The sequence below is a fragment of the Colletotrichum spaethianum genome (genome assembly GCF_022836535.1).
Source record: "Colletotrichum spaethianum MAFF 239500 DNA, contig04, whole genome shotgun sequence".
Lineage (NCBI taxonomy): Eukaryota > Fungi > Ascomycota > Sordariomycetes > Glomerellales > Glomerellaceae > Colletotrichum > Colletotrichum spaethianum.
The window spans coordinates 1,243,719-1,260,716 of record NW_026054774.1 but is presented as its reverse complement, the minus strand read 5'-3'; the positions used below and the strand labels follow the sequence as shown (position 1 = coordinate 1,260,716).

General features: G+C 55.6%; 7 protein-coding genes across 7 annotated transcripts; 5 read left to right on the top strand and 2 right to left on the bottom strand.

Annotated features, from left to right (window-relative positions):
- Positions 1-354: 354 nt before the first annotated feature.
- On the top strand, positions 355-2,643 carry ColSpa_02382 (DNA polymerase theta; the record flags this gene model as incomplete). Its single annotated transcript, XM_049268594.1, has 7 exons — positions 355-615; positions 668-850; positions 910-1,390; positions 1,639-1,870; positions 1,923-2,043; positions 2,107-2,366; positions 2,412-2,643. 7 exons carry the CDS (start codon positions 355-357, stop codon positions 2,641-2,643), a joined length of 1,770 nt encoding a protein of 589 aa, XP_049124551.1.
- Positions 2,644-2,698: 55 nt separating this feature from the next.
- ColSpa_02381 (uncharacterized protein) lies at positions 2,699-3,215 on the top strand (the record flags this gene model as incomplete). Its single annotated transcript, XM_049268593.1, has 4 exons — positions 2,699-2,799; positions 2,853-2,937; positions 2,988-3,093; positions 3,178-3,215. The coding sequence occupies 4 exons, from the start codon at positions 2,699-2,701 to the stop codon at positions 3,213-3,215; spliced, it is 330 nt and encodes a 109-aa protein (XP_049124550.1).
- A 1,189-nt stretch (positions 3,216-4,404) lies between these two features.
- On the top strand, positions 4,405-5,801 carry ColSpa_02380 (uncharacterized protein; the record flags this gene model as incomplete). Its single annotated transcript, XM_049268592.1, has 2 exons — positions 4,405-4,956; positions 5,046-5,801. 2 exons carry the CDS (start codon positions 4,405-4,407, stop codon positions 5,799-5,801), a joined length of 1,308 nt encoding a protein of 435 aa, XP_049124549.1.
- A 2,084-nt stretch (positions 5,802-7,885) lies between these two features.
- ColSpa_02379 (carboxylesterase patB) lies at positions 7,886-9,696 on the top strand (the record flags this gene model as incomplete). Its single annotated transcript, XM_049268591.1, has 4 exons — positions 7,886-8,191; positions 8,252-9,325; positions 9,396-9,434; positions 9,523-9,696. The coding sequence occupies 4 exons, from the start codon at positions 7,886-7,888 to the stop codon at positions 9,694-9,696; spliced, it is 1,593 nt and encodes a 530-aa protein (XP_049124548.1).
- Positions 9,697-9,962: 266 nt separating this feature from the next.
- ColSpa_02378 (proline iminopeptidase) lies at positions 9,963-11,442 on the bottom strand (the record flags this gene model as incomplete). Its single annotated transcript, XM_049268590.1, has 2 exons — positions 9,963-11,302; positions 11,382-11,442. The coding sequence occupies 2 exons, from the start codon at positions 11,440-11,442 to the stop codon at positions 9,963-9,965; spliced, it is 1,401 nt and encodes a 466-aa protein (XP_049124547.1).
- A 1,194-nt stretch (positions 11,443-12,636) lies between these two features.
- On the top strand, positions 12,637-14,529 carry ColSpa_02377 (uncharacterized protein; the record flags this gene model as incomplete). Its single annotated transcript, XM_049268589.1, has 2 exons — positions 12,637-12,804; positions 13,036-14,529. The coding sequence occupies 2 exons, from the start codon at positions 12,637-12,639 to the stop codon at positions 14,527-14,529; spliced, it is 1,662 nt and encodes a 553-aa protein (XP_049124546.1).
- A 522-nt stretch (positions 14,530-15,051) lies between these two features.
- Positions 15,052-16,377, bottom strand: ColSpa_02376 (golgi apparatus membrane protein tvp38; the record flags this gene model as incomplete). The annotated part of the gene is made up of 2 exons (XM_049268588.1): positions 15,052-15,523; positions 15,590-16,377. The coding sequence occupies 2 exons, from the start codon at positions 16,375-16,377 to the stop codon at positions 15,052-15,054; spliced, it is 1,260 nt and encodes a 419-aa protein (XP_049124545.1).
- Between the last annotated feature and the right edge of the window lie 621 nt (positions 16,378-16,998).

The window sequence follows — 16,998 nt, the reverse complement described above, 5'->3', positions numbered from 1 at the left end:
CCTCCAAAACTCACAGCAAGCCCGGTAGTCTCTTTAGGCGTTGCTACCCAGGGCCCATCCGAATACACTCAGCGACGAAATGTTCCGTCCACGCCGTCTTCGTCTTCGGACCCATTGCTTGCTCTCGCTCATCCTTTTTACGGGCTTCCTCGGCCATTGGTCCGGAACTTTCACAGCCTTGGCATCAAAATCATGTACCCATGGCAGAAGGCTTGCCTGCGAGGCCCAGGGCTCCTTGCTGGGGAGAGAAATCTTGTCTACAGCGCTCCAACTGGAGGCGGGAAGTCTCTGGTAGCTGATGGCTAGTCGGCCTCTCCCATATAAGGATGTTATGCTGACCGTAAACTAGTATTGATGTTGAAGAGGGTACTCGGGGACAGGAATGCCAAGGTCCTCCTGGTCCTGCCCTACGTCGCACTCGTGCAAGAAAAGGTTCGTTGGCTGCGAAACATCGTTCAAGGAGCTTCAAAACCCAAAGACGATATTGAGGATGAGAAACGCGTCTGGAGGCGCCGGGCCGATGAAGACTCGATCAGAGTCATTGGCTTTTTTGGAGGAAGCAAGATCAAGCCTACCTGGTCCGACTTTGATATCGGAGTCTGTACAATCGAGAAAGTATGTAAATCGCAGCCCATGGCCTTGGTGTTGCTGACTGTGAACACGAAAGGCCAACGCGCTCGTCAATACGGCGATTGATGATTGTTCGATTAAGCATTTGAAGGCAGTCGTTCTGGATGAACTCCACATGATCGACGATGATCACCGTGGCTATCTTATGGAATTGATGGGAACCAAACTGCTCACCTTGCCTCAGCCGGTACAGATCATTGGGATGAGTGCTACCATGTCTGTGAGTATCGGTCTGCCTGTCAAGCTCCGCGAGGCCTTTCCTCTGACCTTTGGCTGTAGAACATCAACCTCCTGGCTAGCTGGCTCAGTGCTCACTCGTATGAGACACGCTATCGCCCAGTGCCGATCGAAGAGCATCTCGTCTATGAAGGCAACATCTATCCAGCCGCAACGACGAGCGAGCTACTCAAGACAGCCAGTCATTTGAAAACGGGAACGCAGCCAACACAACAGGCTTCCAGGGCGACAAGACGGATTGAGCCATCCAGCCATAAGGAGTTCCAAGATCCGGTATTGAACGCGGTCGTCTCACTCGCCAGCGAGACAGCCAGGGCTGGATATGGAGCCCTGGTGTTTGCCAGCAGTCGCTACGGTTGTGAATCCGATGCTCGATGGATTGCCAGAGTCATGCCGACACAAGACGAGCTCGACCCTACCCTGCTCGAGAAACGCATTGATTTACTTGCTGAGCTACGTAGCCTTGGGACGGGCCTTGACCCAGTACTCGAGGAGACCGTACCGATGGGTGTGGCTTTTCATCGTAGGTTTTCGTGCGCGAATCTTAGCACTCCGACTGACAGCTCACTAGATGTCAGTTAACACTAACACAATATACTCTATCGGTTGCTGATTGCTGCAGGCTGGTCTAACAATTGAGGAGCGAGATTTGATTGCCAACGCATATGACGCTGGGGTTATCAAAGTATGCATAGCTACGTGTAGTTTGGCAGCCGGCATCAACTTGTATGTAAAACCTCGAGGATACGGGGTTGGTCATGCTAACCATAGTCAGACCGGCACGAAGAGTCATCCTCCATAATGCCCGCATGGGCCGAGATTTCGTCGGGCCCTCCATGCTTCGGCAAATGCGTGGACGAGCCGGCAGAAAGGGGAAGGACGAAGTCGGGGAGACTTACCTGTGCTGCCGAAAGGACGACCTTGAACAGGTAGTCGACCTGATGCATGCTGAAATGCCTCAGATCACAAGCGGTCTAATGACAGACAAGCAACGTATTCAGAGGTCAGAGAGGCGATTCTAACTGTTGCACGTCCTTGCACTGACCGGTTTTCAGGGCTCTACTAGAGGTCATCGCCGTGCGGTTAGCCACAAGCAGAGATGCCCTCGATGAATACATCAGCAAGACACTGCTGAGTCACTCTGGCTCCTTCGAGTCTCTCCAGAACTGCGTTGAAGTAAGTTTGCAAAACCTACAAAAAATGAGTTTTGTGACTGCAGATGTTTGCGGCAATCATCAGCCAACGAAACTAGGCAAGGCAATTGTAGCTTCTGCTCTAGATCCCGATGATGGAGTGTTCATCCACAAAGAGCTGGGAAGGGCACTCCAGGCATTTGTCATGGATGGAGAGATGCACATCCTCTACACATTCACTCCCGTCCAGAACTATGGTACCAACATCAACTGGCAAGTATTTCGGAACGAGACGGAGAACCTCGACGACAGCGGTCATCGAGTTCTCGGGTTTCTCGGACTCAAACGTGCTGTGATCAACCGACTGTAGGTATCCTCGCCTCTCGCTCCGATGTTGCTAACCGTTTTCAGGGCACAAGGTAGTACACTGAAGGAAACGACTGCCGAAGAAAAAGAAACGATGCGTGTGCACCGTCGGTTCTACATGGCATTTCAGTTACGAGACCTGTGCAACGAGATGCCCATCCACGCAGTTGCGCGCAAGTACGACGTGCCCCGGGGCGCTGTCCAGACTCTCGCGCAGACGTGCCACGGGTTTGCGGCCGGGATGATCAAGTTCTGCGAACATATGGACTGGGGGTAAACTTGAGCCAATCTCTTTTCGGCACAGCGAATCACTAATGGCTGATTGCAGAATGATGGCTGCCGCACTGGATCACTTTTCGGACAGATTGAGGGCAGGCGCCAAATCGGACTTACTGGCCTTGGCGCAAATTACCTTCGTGAAGAGCAGGACAGCGTTAGTTGCGTGACCGAGGCGGCGTCGGAGCTGTGTCTAACTTTGTGGAACAGGAGGGTTTTCTGGGAAAACGGCTTCCGCAGCGTCGCGGCCGTCGCGAATGCAGACCTCAGCGAGCTTTTGCCGATTCTCATGCAGGTAAGCAGACGTGTAAGCCTGCCATGCATTGCAAGCTCACGGTTTAACAGGCCCAACCGAGTAAACTACGCATCAAGGGGCAGGAAAGCCTCAAATACGAGGAGAAACTCATGGCCAAGGCCAAGGTAATCTCAGACTCGGCCAACCGACTGTGGCGTAAGTCTGACCGAAAAAACATTTTGGCGCCGGCGGTGAAATGAGAATGCGCCTAGCACAGGAGCTAATCATGACGGGCAACAGAAATCCAAATGCAACAGGAAGTCTACGAGGAAGAGTAACCAACGCGCCGGAATTCGTCGGCGACGGTTGGAGCGGCCGACTACATCACCCGCCCTCACGCGTTGGCTGCACGGCGGCCGTTGCAAAGTTGGTACATCGTACCCGGGCAGTTGGCTATGCTGCTCATAGGCTGTTTCCCATCACTTCCCGCAGTAGATGCGCATGCATACCGCCGCACACCCGTCAATAATCGGTGACGAAGACGCCCAACCTGCATTGCATCGGACGGTAACCCCTCCCCAGCACACTCGCAGGCAGAGCGAATTTTGACGCGACAAATTGCGTGTGATGGAGTTCCGACACCCACCGCCACTCCGAGCTCCTGTAGCTTCTCAGTGGCCTGACTAGCCGCGACTTTGGCACGAACCCGGACGTCAACACTTCGACAGCCACCAACACGAAAAAGGTGCAACGGCGCAAGACATCCAAAAGCAACGCAGGCTCGTCACATGGCACCTCCCGTGTGGTGCAGCGATTGCGTACGTCCCGTTCCGGAGCTGCGCATACGTCCAGGCAAGCACGCACACCACACCTTTACTCACAGGCGCACACACTCTTGGGTGGGGAGGGGTATGGAGCGCGCAGACCGAGGTGGGTGGCATTCCCGGGAATGTTCGCAACGGGACAGAACCGCGACTCGACGGGAATGGTGACCCAGCGCAAACTCTGGGTGACACCTGACATGCAACCGATTATTCCATGCGACGAAACAACGGTTCATGCAAGAGTTACACGGCAGGGAAGCGGGAAAAGAAATGAATTTACCATGTCCCAAAGTGGCTTTGTCCGGCCGGCTCCTAGTGACCGAGATGCACCTCGCCATAGTTGGGGGTCGCGAGCTTTCTGGGCGCGGCCAACAAAGGTCTGACAGCCACCGCCCACCGAGCTACCCACCCTCATCCGTCTTGTTCGAGTTTTTACATATAGCTATGGGGGTGGCTGCCTGACCTCGGTCTGGCGCGAGCCCAGCCTATATGAAGCCGCCATTTCTCTCTCTCTCTCTCTCTTTCTCTCTCGTCTGGGAGGAGCTGCTTTTGTGTCTCTCTGATCCTCTGGCTGTAATTTCATACGGCTTATTCGGCTCATTCCTGGCCAGCTGCACCAGCCCGTCGCGTTCTACTGTGACGCTCAACACAGCCATACAATCTACAGATCTGGGTTGATCAAAGCCTCTTCTCTAACTCCAGAATGTCTGTCCACGGTCGCGATCACAGTAATGGGAGACGCAGCGGCAGCGCAGATGGTGCATCTCGAACTTTGGGCGATGTGATGCGAGCAGGTCCCACCGGTTCTCCTGGCATCGTCGTCATTGACCAAACGTACGAAGAAACGAAGCGAAAAGACGACCTCAGCCCCAGCGAGGACCTGTGGCTAAGTTCGGCTGACGGCCGGTACAACTCAACTATCATACCTTTGCGAGTTGGGCGGGCGCCTAACCAAGAGGTTTTCTACGTGCACAGAGACGTCTTGCTCACGACCGACTACTTCCGGAAAGCTCTTTGCGGTGACTTCAGAGAAGCCGAAGCGCAGTCGATGGATTTCCCGGAAGAGGATCCTGCTATATTCCACTTCCTTGTTGCTTTTTTATACCAGAGAAGCTTTGTCCCCATTATGCCTGCCGCATCCGCACTTGATGTTAAGGAGTCGCACCGGGGGAAGGCGCAAGACTTCGGCTACCAGAGCGATTCCGAGTCGGAGGTCTCGTCCTCGGAGGCCAGTGATGCAAGCGCCAGGAGTCGGGTACGGGCGCAGCGACGGCAACGGCGGAGAGAACGGCAATGGGAACGCATGAATCGGAAACACCCAGGTACCCATCGCCCTGATTGCAGATGCCCGCGCTGCACCACAACCACTACTGGACCCCCATGCTGGAACTGCGGCGTCAGTCGCGCGAGGCCGACGCCGGGCCATCTCCCGCCGCACATGATCACCCCGATACCCCAATGCGGCCCGCGGTTATACCGCCACATCGCCGGCGCCGTAGCCGGCAGCCGATTCTCACGCCCCCAGGGTCGACCCCTTCAGTTGGCACGTCGACCTCGGCCAACGACGACTTCATGGACGGCGACCGCATACGGGGCGAGGACATGCGCACGTGGCTCGCCATCTACGACCTTAGTATTTCCGTCTATGCGTGTGCGAACAAATACCTCATGGACGACTTCAAGGCTGTGATCCAGCGTCACTGCGTCGACATGCTCGAGTCGGCCGGCTCCGACGCGGCGCAGTCGGCGGTTCTGCAGTTGTGCTCGAAGCTGTATGCAGCGGTGCCCGAGTCCGACCCGTTGTTGAGGATGATATTCGCGCGCATCGGCTTCTTGCAGCCGATGCTGTGGCAGCGGGCGCCGCAGCACACATCCGAGTTCTTGATCGGACATCCTGAGGTGGCAGCTCTGATGCTCCGCGAGACGGCAATCCGAAGAGAGGAAGACTTGGGCAGCAGAGCGCTGCCGTCAATGGAGCGGGCGACGCATCCACATGCCATGCCCGTTTGGCCGGTTGGACCCCCTATGCACCCTCATATGCGACCGCCTCCGCCGCCGCCGCCTCCGCCGCATTGGAATCCGGCTCCGTTCGGTGCTTGAGCACTCACGACGGAGTATCGATACCTACCAGATGTGTTTTGACGCCGTTCTCTGAATGGGAGGTACGTGGCGAAGGTACATCAGTGCAGGGAATACCGTCGTAATGGTCTTGTTTATTGTGCATGATTTGAGCTGGGTTTGGGGACGGAAAAGGGGGAAACGTCTGATTAGTATCGGATGGCCAAGACGAAACTATGCTTGATGGAACTTCCATCCTCGGGTTACTTTGTCCCATGGCGGTGGAACCACTTGTCGCTTTCTTGGGATCCAATTCCCTCAACATCATTCTCCAGCAGGACAAAAACAATAAGAGGAGGGCTTGCCCGTTCATCCGATCGAACCAAAAACCATGCAGGTTCCCAACCCATGTGATCACTTTGGGGTGGCAGTACAATCTGGTGCCGCGAGAACCGCGAGAGTGGTGCCGAGGTGGTGTGGCAAGGGGGTGGGTGATGTTTGCTTGGCCTTGTAGGACAATGGCTGTCGCGGGAGAGGAGCTTTGCGTCAGGCGCACTAGGACATCTCGGCTGGCCCCGTTGAACATCTGCGCCCAGCCGGCACGGCGCATCGGGCCCGTCTGTATTGTCAATCCGGGTATGCCAGCATCGGTGGTGGAGGGAAGACCCGGCTAGGCGCGTTCGCTCGGTCTCGAGGACAACATAGCAAGCTGGCGTTCCTCGGTAGGTCGCCGGCGCGCAGACCGCTGGCGCTCGCCTCACTTGCTCGTGACGACATTGGCGTTCTCGGCTGGATTGTTCGGTAGCCCCACGTACCCATTCTGCGACCAGCTCGGGAGGAGTACGTTACTTTGGGCGTGGTCTCGTTGCCACCCGTCGCGCCTTTGGGGGTCCTTCCGCCCGTGAGACTTTGAAAGGTGGTGACTGATCAGGTCGGAACATGTCGTCCGGTCACTGCGCTGATTGCGGGCATGCATGCCTCAAGGCGACAGTCCAGAGGAAGCTGAGAAGTTGAATCCGGCGCGCGGAAGTACAAATATGGATCCCCGAGGCAGTTCGCGCCCGAAACGATTTACCCAGTCTGATATTCCAAGCCATGCATACCAGAGTGAGACACCAATGTCAACAATGGCATCAATAGATATCCCATGATGGCAACGCAGAGCCTCCCGGCCAATATCACTTGAGGCCCCCCAACCGTGACGAGGCGCCAATGACTTTCCACAACTACCGGCTTCTCACTTTTGTTCATAGGCCTTTCTAGCAGCTGTTCATAATTGTTGTCTGTTCCATGCAGTTCCAGAACAAAGCAACACCGAGTTTACCCGGGTTCAGAGTGATGCCAATGCTGTCGGTCAGAAGTGTAAAACTTGCGTCTCTTCACCGTCCCCTTTCTGATGGGTAACCAACTGTTGCATGTATAGCTGTCCTAACATCACACCCGCGACGGCCATGCCGGTACCTCAGGTGTTTCTCCTTCGGCGCCGCTGTCGGGTAATCCAGGCCACCAACAGGCGATGACAACGGTGGACACCAAGCAGCTCACAAGAAGCGTGTGTATGAGTCTCTCAACTCCGCGTAAAAGAACGGTCTGACCACATGACTTGGGGCGGAGAAATGTGTAGTCGGAGTGCTCTGTCGCTTCGGGACATCATTGAGCAGAATCGCCGAGTCAGACCCCGGCCAACCCCAACCTCCCACCCCGGCTTTTCCAGACTGACGCGATTGTTGATTCTGGGGTTCAAGCTCCGGCTAGAGAGGCGAGAGGGGAACCCTTGCCTGGACCCCACCATCGGCGCTAGCTACCCCACAGAACAGGACTATGACAGCTTTTCTTGTCTTCTCTCTTCCCCGGGGCCTAGGAGCAGCGAGGTGCGTTGCTGTACTAGAAGCGCGGGGCCGGACTGGATGGTTAGTCGGGTGGATAGGTGACAATATAGCCTAGATTGAAGCAGGCAGGTTAAATTGCCCAGCAAACCCGGCGTACCAGATGAGGCTATATAAACCTGCGTGACCGCGACCGCAATCCATCATGATGGCCTCTGCTGCTAAGGCGCTGCTTGCTGTCCGAACTTCTCGAACTTCCCCCGGCTTCTCTAAACGGAACAAGATAGAAGTCGCTCAGCTATGCCGTTCATGACCTCAAGGACACTCGCCGCGGTGCTCACCGCGCTCGCCGTGACTTGCGGCGTATCCGGCGCTGCCGTCCAGGCACGCCAGGAGCAGCAGGCGACGCATCTCGTCGCGGACCTCGACTATGGCAGCTTCCAGGGCGCTTACTCCCAGCAGTACAACATCTCGTACTGGCAAAAGATCCCGTACGCCGCACCGCCCGTGGGCGAGAACCGTTTCCGAGGGCCCCAGCCCCCAGCGGCTGTGGAGGGCGGCATGTATGACTCTAGTCAACCGTTTGATATGTGCCCTCAGCGTACAGTATTACTCCCTGAATTGTTGGTTCGGTTAGGATCGCGATTAGCTGACCGGCTCGTGTAGGTGAACGGTTCCGAAGACTGCCTGTACCTCGGCCTCTACTCCCGCCCCTGGGCCAAAGACCAGCCTCTGAAGCCTGTTGTTGTTACCTTCTATGGTGGAGGCTTCATCCAGGGCTCGGCCTACTTCAACATTCCGCCCTCGGCGTACCCTATCCTCAACGTTTCTAGCTCATCCGATATGATGTTCATCTACCCCAATTACCGCACCAACGCCTTCGGGCTCCTGCCCGGCAAGGAGATCGCGGCCGACCCCAATTCGGACTTGAACCCGGGTCTTCTGGACCAGGAGGCCGTGTTGAAGTGGACCAAGAAGTACGTCCAGCAGTTTGGCGGCAACCCCAACGATGTGACGGTGTGGGGCCAGTCAGCGGGCGGCGGCAGCGTTCTGGCTCAAGCCCTTGGCAGGGGAGGGAAGCAGAAGCTGTTCCGGAAGGCGATGGCGAGTAGCCCGTTCTGGCCCAAGACGTACAAGTACGACAGCCCCGAAGCGCAGGCTCTCTATGACGAGCTTGCTGCCCGTACGGGATGCGCCGGCCCCGATAGCTTGGCTTGTCTTAAGAAGGCCGACGTTCAGGCCATCCGAGACGCCAGTCTCATCATTTCAAGCTCCCATGTGACGAACACTTCGTCCTTCACCTGGTCTCCCGTCATTGATGGGGACTTCTTGCAGGAGCCGCTGTCTTCAGCCGCCGCGGGAGGCAAGGTAAACATGGAGCTGGCGTTCGCAATGCACAACACACACGAAGGCGAGAACTTCTTGCCCGCTGGTCTCCAAGACGCGAAGGATACGGGATCGCCATCCTTCAACTCCAGCGAGGCTTCGTTCGACAAGTGGTTGAGAGGGTTCCTTCCCGGCTTCGGCGACTGCGAGATTGAAGGTGTGAAGAGGCTGTATCCTACAGCTGGCACCACTGAGACGATTTCGTACAACACGACCTATGTGAGGGCAGGCCTCATCTACCGGGACGTCGTCCTGTCGTGCCCGGCGTTTTGGTTTGCCGGTGCTGCGCCGAAGGGTGGATGGCTCGGCGAATACTCGCTTAACCCGTCCAAGCATGCCAGCGATACCGTTTGGGTGAGTTTCCTCGGGCAATGTTAGGTGAGACTGCGACTGACAAGTTTGAAGTGGAACCAGATCAACGCAGTTCAGAAGTCGGATCCCGCTCGTTATCAAGGATATGCTGGTAAGTGGCCTTGCCACGCGTCTTGCTCATCATTGACCGCTCCTCGCTGACACCGGCGCTTCCAGGCGCTTTCGCTTCTTTTTTCCAGACTGGTGACCCAAATGCCCTCAAATTATCGCCTTCAACGGCGGCGGGCGTACCATACCTCAAGGACAACAAGGAATGGGTGGTCGACACGGCAGGTTTCGCGACTGCTAGCCTGGAACAGCTGGAGAAGAGATGTGGATTTTGGAAGAAGACAGCGGCGAAGATACCCATGTGAGAAGGTTCGAGGTGTTCATTGCGTGACATACAAAAGACACGGTTAGTATGCCACCGTTTTCTCTTAAGTTTCAACCCGGTGGCTCACGTGGTCCGCGGATTTTTCAGTCCTGTTGTCTGTCGTCTTCCGGAATACATCTCGGCACTCAGCTAACAGAGAAGGATGGGAAGTGACAGGAAAGTTGATCAGAGGAGCCGGGAGGGAGAACTTTAGTTCTTTGTCATCTCTAAATGGTGTGATCATGTGGTGATGATTCGAGGTATAGACTAATCGATAGGGTCGTCCCTCAGCCTGAAAAGCTCCCGCATAACGTCCCCTGTCCTACCACGCAGCGCCGAGTGATAGAGTTGGTTCGTCTCATAAACCTTGGTCCCTTTCACGAGGGCCGCGGTTTCCTTGGCGAATTCGTAGTCGACATACATATCATCGATGTAACCAGCAGCGTATACTGGGACCGTGTTCTTTCGCAACTGCTCTTGGTCATACAGGTCGGGCCACTCGTCAAACTTGGCAAGGATCTCGGCAGCTTCGTGTAGTTTGATCAGCTCCGGATATGTCTCGAAGTGAAGCGGGAAGATCATCTCGCCTGAGAAGTACAGAGGATCGCCTGTGTATTCAGAAATCGTGGGCTCTTGCTCCAACCACGAGAACTCCTTTATAGCCTTGCCGACCCGATAAGCTGCCCAGTTGGACGCAATGCCCGGCTTCTCAGTGTAAATTGCCTCGTGCAAGATGGCGTATATTATGTTGCTGTCAAACGCTGTGGCTTGCTCAAAGTCTGTAAGGGAAGCACGCGTGAAAAAGCCGAATTGATCGAGGTCCGTCTTCAACTTAAATATGGTCGAGTGTACCGAGTCAAGCCCACCGTGAGCACCAAAAGCAATTCCCAGGGTGAGAAGTCTTGGGATGGTCATGAGCCCGCCACCAGGAAGATCAACCTGCTTGTTTTCCTGTATGAAACGGGCCACCTGATGGACAGATTCGATGTCTTCAGGGTATTTCTCATAGTAGGCCTTGTTTCTCTCCGCGACCTTCCTGAAGGTTGCCTCATACACTTGCTCAGGCCTCTTACCAACAGGTGCAAGTCCGCCAGTGAGGAAGACCTCTCGCAGACCTTGGGGAAACTTGGAAAGGTAAGTCAGAGAGACAAAGCCGCCGAACGACTGGCCGAAGAGAGACCACTTCTTTTTCTCTTCGGGGAAGTCGTGGGTCAGACACGCTCTAACAGCTTCTAGGTCATTGACAATGTTGTCCTGACGGAGCAACTTGAGGTGATCGGCCTGCTTCTGGGCATTGCCCTGGAGAGCCAGGGTGGCAGCGGAGACCGGCGAGCTGAGCCCGACTCCTCGATAGTCCAGAAACAGGACCTGATAACCGCGCTCCAGGGCTGTATGGGTGACAGGACTGTCTTGAGGCTCTGGGTTACCAAAACCAGGTCCTCCCTGTAGGAACACCAACCATGGTTTCTGCTCAGCCTGTTTCTTCTCGGCCTCGTTGGGAGCGACGATGGGCCTCTCGTGCTTGGTGACACTCTTGCCGAACAGCTGAAGAACACCTGAAGACTGGTTGTTGTAATCCTTAGGGACCTCAAAAAAGAGCTCCGAGACTAGGAATTGGCCTTTGTATATGTTAGTGGTCCTTCTGGGCTTTATCGAGTCTTACGACTACGCTTCGGGGGGTGTTACCTGGAATGACGTGTGATCTCTTGCTGAGCAGTTTCGCTGCGCTGATTGCTCTGGAGGCCATGATTGCCACGGCACGATACTGAAGCCTAGGTGAGTCGAATGATCAACAGAAGGGGTGTTGTTAACACTGCTCGGATGGAAGGTGGTGTGTTGTCCACAATTCAGAGGACCTTGAGGACCCCGCCCAGACGATTGTACAAGATAAAGTGCAGTGAGATGTCGCACCTTCTCAGTTGGGCAACTGGGCCCGTTCTCACAGTGCCTATATCTTCTATTTGAACACTGCCCTCAACTGACCTTTCTGAGTCTTCATCCCACCTTCTTCCTTAACTTGTGTGAGTCTAAGCTTTCTCTAGTCCCTTGCGATACCCCTTGGAATCTATAGGATTAAATTGAATTCAAGATTCTCACAGGCTTTCAGGGCAGCAGTTGAAGTGTAGCTCTGATGTCCAGGCGAGCATTACCTGATTCTTCAAAGATAAGGTGATCAGGCCTAGTTGCACGGACCGGCAGGAGCATAATCAATGAGACCCTGTAGGGTTTTCATCAAAGTGCAACTTCATTTGGGGTTTACAGTCATTTGTTCAGTTTTCCTTTCCGGCTCTGTAGCGATGGTTCTTACCAGTGACGTCTCCCGCCTTCGGGCTTCATGGACGGGTTCTCCACCGTCACCAAGACTCCTGACTATAAATGGTTGCCATGGGAATGAGACATTTGGAGACAAAGATAGATATGTCGAGAGAAAAACAAACCTCGTGCATTGTGGCACAGGATGTCACTGTAGTTGTTTTACTTGTCAAGGAGCAGCCGCCCCAGAACCTTTTTTGTACCGCGAGTTCCTGAGATTTGCCGGGTAAACAGCAAGTTGCTAGCCATGAGGAGGGCGAGAAGGAACATAATGGCATGAAACGTGCTGGCATTGCTCTTTTGTCTTTCCCGTTCGAGAGCTCTCTTGGTTGGATCTCCTTTCAAGGGCCTTTTACGATTCGAGGGTCTTCCGTTTCTTAGAGGTAGCCGCCGTTCTAGACTCCTTACATAAGCTTACCACCGATTACGGATAACAGTCCACCAATGACATCAACCCCCGCGAGCGATCCGAATGTGCTCGGCTCGGCAAAACCTAGGTCGGACTCCACGGACGCCTAGCGAACCTCCAAAGTCCCAAGTTGGGGAAGCGTTCGGCGGCAAGATGGGCTGGCAAAGGAAAGTCTCCCCATCACCCCGAGCATCAAATACCGCCTCCTCCCGCCACTTCATGCCGCCTCCCACATGTTCCGAGCGCGAAGCCACCAACAGTGGGATGAATTACATACATCTCACCCAGACGCTTGTCGAATCGTTCAACGCCCTTGCCGATGAAGTCCAGATCCTGACCGACAGGAAGACGATCCTGGAGCACAAGCTCAGGTTCGCCCACGAGCAGGTACGTTTGAAACGAAACGCGCAGGGGTTTGTCAGCAGAGTCTCTTGCGCTTGCGACATCCTTCCTACCCCCCTTCTACGTGATGAACAACCTTAGCTCTAGATCAAGAGCTCCTTACACGAGGAGCGAAGACCGATCCTTTTACCATTTTCTGACTACGAATTCACAACTATTCATTTCATCGTTCGGCTGGTTTCGGTGATAAGTCTTGCTGACCCGACAATTTCACAGTACCAGTACCTGGCCGACAAACATGCACCGGCTGCCCCCGAAATCTCCGAAGTACTGGCAAAGCTACAGCTCCCGCCGGAGCTCGCAAATCCATCTTTAGAAGACGCAAATCCCGTGCCCCTCCCGAAGCGCAACAAACTGGATACCAGAAATCAGATTGCTCTCATCATCCGAGACGGTCGTCGTGTGGCTCAGCAACTCACGTCTATTGGCGAAACGAGCAAGACGAGCGACTCTAGCAGAGAAACTTCTTCCCGTGAAGCCCGGACCGGAACCTCCATGTCGACCGTTCTCGAGCAAGATTTTACGATTGAGGGAAAGAAGGGGTCTCTAGAATGTCCCTTCTCCTCACCCAAGGCGGAAGGCGATGGCGTTGGCGATGCGCATAATGAGGAGAAAGGGTCGCAGGATCCTACGCCTCACCACTCCGCAGACCCCATCTGCGCCGCCATGTTCGAAGAGTCTACATCCCAGCCGGCTCCTGGCGCTGTCGACTCGCCCGCGAAATGCCCGATACGCTACTTAGATCAACACTCCCCCGAAGAGATCGCACATTACGTCGAAACACACAAGCACGAACTCCCTCGCAGCCATGAGGTCTGCGTAAGAAGATACCAGAAGAACGAGGTACAGATCAAGAAGTTGGATGCAAAATACGGCAACTTGGTCAACATGATTCAGGGGCTTAGTGCTCTGCATCAACCCATGCTGCCGGAGTCGCAACAGGAGCAGGAGGAGATTGACCGAGCCTCGAACGAGAGGGTGCAAAACTGGGCGAAGGCTGTCACCGCGTCCGAGACTGAGGATGCTGAGCAGTCCCTGCCTGAACCCATAGACACCGACGAGGCTCGGCAGAGCCATTTTGACCGTCCTCTCAAGGAGGTTCGAGTGGGCGAGTCCCCCAGCCGGCCATGGGGCATTTCTGTTCCAGTCTACGAGTCCCACGGTCTTGGCGGCGAAGACCGGCCTTTTTCGCCACCGCCGGCTCCCGTCTTCATGCCATCGGGCTCCGAGGACGAAGAAACCCCGGCGCCCAAGACTGGTAAGTGTCCTTTTGATCACACCAAGATGGCGGCGATGGCCGCGGCCCGCGAGGAGGCGCAGCCGCCCTCTCCTACGCCTGCGCCCAACTTTATGTCAAATGGGATGAGCGACAACGCATCGCCACCAAAAGCCGGAGGCAAATGCCCGTTCGACCACGCCCAACTGGCGGCGATGGGATTCGCGTCGCCGACGCCGAATACCGGAGAAAAGACCTTTGTTCACGTAGACCCGGACCCCGTTGAGCTGCCGTCGACTCCTGTCAAGCCGCAGCCGTCTCAGAGCGCGCCTGCTCAACAACAGCAGCCGACATTCATCAACCCGCCGCTGGACGCGAGCAAGCAGTTCAACTCCAATGGGGTACCGCAGATGGTTTTCACCGGCCCGGTCTTCATTGGCTATCCCATTGAGCAGGCAATCCAGTTCATGCAACATTTCCAAGGGAGGCAGTAGTTACTTGAACTTTTGCCCTCCTGTCCTTCTCGTCTTTAATCGCCCGCTACACAAAAAAAACACTCTTAATGGTATGGGAAAGGGGCGTCCGTTTGGTTTTTAGCGAAGGCGTTGGGATGGTAACTTTGGATTTCATTCAACCGGGGGTTGTTTATTACTATTTTAGCTTTCTATTTTGGACTTGTTCAGTCGGGCCTCACTTTCGTGGTGTGCTGCACGAGCTTTTATGTACAAGTTGACGAGAACGAAGAGAACGGAACGAACGGACGCAGGAGGGACAAGCAGACAGAACTCGTCCGTATGATACCACACAAGACCAGAAATGAGACCACTGATATCATGAGAATACTTGCGCCCTCCGGGGCATCCCGAGCTCACTGTGAAGCCGCTCAAGCTGTCGGCTGTCATTTACAAGTTACGTCGTGGACGCAATGTGTTGAATCAAGGTCTAGTTTGGCGCCGAATCTAGGTCTACTTTCGCCCGCCGAGAGAATTGCATCATGAAAAAGCCCCGAAAAACGCCTAATCCGAATCCTTGAACCCGTTCCCCTTCCCATCGTGTTCGTCGTGAAACGGTTCCGCAGCCACCTTTTGGTTTGTCCTCCCACCCCCGTTGGCCTCATGTTCATTGTCGTCATCATCGTCACGATACCCGCCGTCCTCGTCCGCCTCGCGCGTCCACAGTGAGATGTCGTCATCGTCCATGAGCGCCGCCACGTCCTCCGGGTCAACGAGGCCAGCCTCAACGTCCGAGTAATCGGGCGCGTCATCGTGGCCGGGCACGAGACCGCTCGCCTCCGCCTCCTCGAGGGCCAGCTCGGCGGCGCGGGCCATGGTGCGCTGGTAGATGAGCCAGCCAACGACGAGGCCGACGACGCCGCCGAAGACCATGGAGATGTAGTTGATGGCCTTGCCGCCGGCCGTCATCTCGTCGCCGTTTTCAGCAATGAGGGCGAGGCGGCTGCCGATGAAGACATGGACAAGCAATTTGGGGCTGTTACGGAATGTTAGCAAAATGACGGCCGGGGTAATTGGTGGCGAGGACAGGGGGTGTGCATACCTGGCGAGAGCCGTTGAGGCCGCAAACGCCCAAGGCTTGATGGACGGGATTGTAGACAGAAACCCGTTCGACAAGCTGTACGGCAGTGGGCAGAAGCGCACCGCCGTCAACATGCCCAGCCCGTCCTTCCTCAGCACTTGCCCCAGCGCAATGAACCGATGGTCCTGCCCAACCAGCCGGTGGACGTATCCGCTGAAGATGCCCCTACTCGTATAAAACGCCGTCAAGCTCCCCGCGACTGTGGCCGTCGCGACAATGGGGTATCCAAGCGGGAACCCGTACACGAAGCCCGAGATGGAGATGGCGGTGCTGTAACCGATCATGGGCGGGAAGGCCGTCAGGAACGTAAAGGCCCAGATGATGAGCCAGCCGCCGGGCAGCGCACGCCACTTCTGCGAGACCGGGCCGAGCCACTTGAAGATTGCGTGGGAGTAGACGAGGAGCAAAACGATAAGGACGTTAACGACGAGGAGGAAGGCGGCGACGGCGACACGCTGGACGGGGCTGAGGCCGATGTACATGTTCCAGAGGCGGTTGCCGGCCTTGACCGCGGAGCGCATGCCGCGATTCAGACCCGAGAGAGCTGTTGTTCGTCGCGATGTCGAACTTTGGCGGCCAAAACGGGCGGCAGACGTGCGGCGGCCGCCTGAAGTGATTGTCGTGGTCGAGGTGCCGCCGATGTTGCGGACCCATGGCGGGCGGGCGTCGGCGTGGGCTTCGGAGGGGGAGGACGGGGGGTTCGGCGACAGGGAGAGCGCCCGCACTGCGGACTCGTAGTCGGCCGGCATCGTAGAGAGTCTTCGCCGGCGGCGTCGGCAGCGATTGAGAAGAAGGAAGGGTTGGCGTCGGGGACCGGAGGCTCCGGACGTAGAAGCTATTCGTGGGACGAGTCGATATCGTGTCGGCTTGACGTCGTTCAGCTCAGATCTACAATTGTTTTATTCAAGCTTTGTAAGAGCCATTTCGAACTGGTAAGTCGAATGGGAACGGAAACGAGGTGTGTAGGTTGGAAGCTACGTCCAAGGCATGCGTGCCAATGTCGAGGGAGCTGACCTTCACCCACTGCGATGAGGTAAGCTGAGCCACAACGAAAGCTGCGTTAAAGGTCGAGCCAAGCGTCTACTTTTAGATCCTCGCCGGGTCCGTCAGTGCGGGCTTTCGGGGAAATCGACCGGGGTTCTTCTTCAAGCTTATTGACTCCGGTTTACGCTGCTTGTCCCTATCTCACAAAGGGCCTAGATTCTAAAGCACATGAAGCTAGGGACACCAAATGGAAAACCGAGGCCGGATCTCATGGGACGTTGACAAGATGGTTGAAGTTTCCGTTTCATAGGAAACGCAATGAGCCTGTCTCATGTTCCTGCGAACGGTTTCAATAGCCCGTCATGAGTACCTAAGGTAGGTACCGG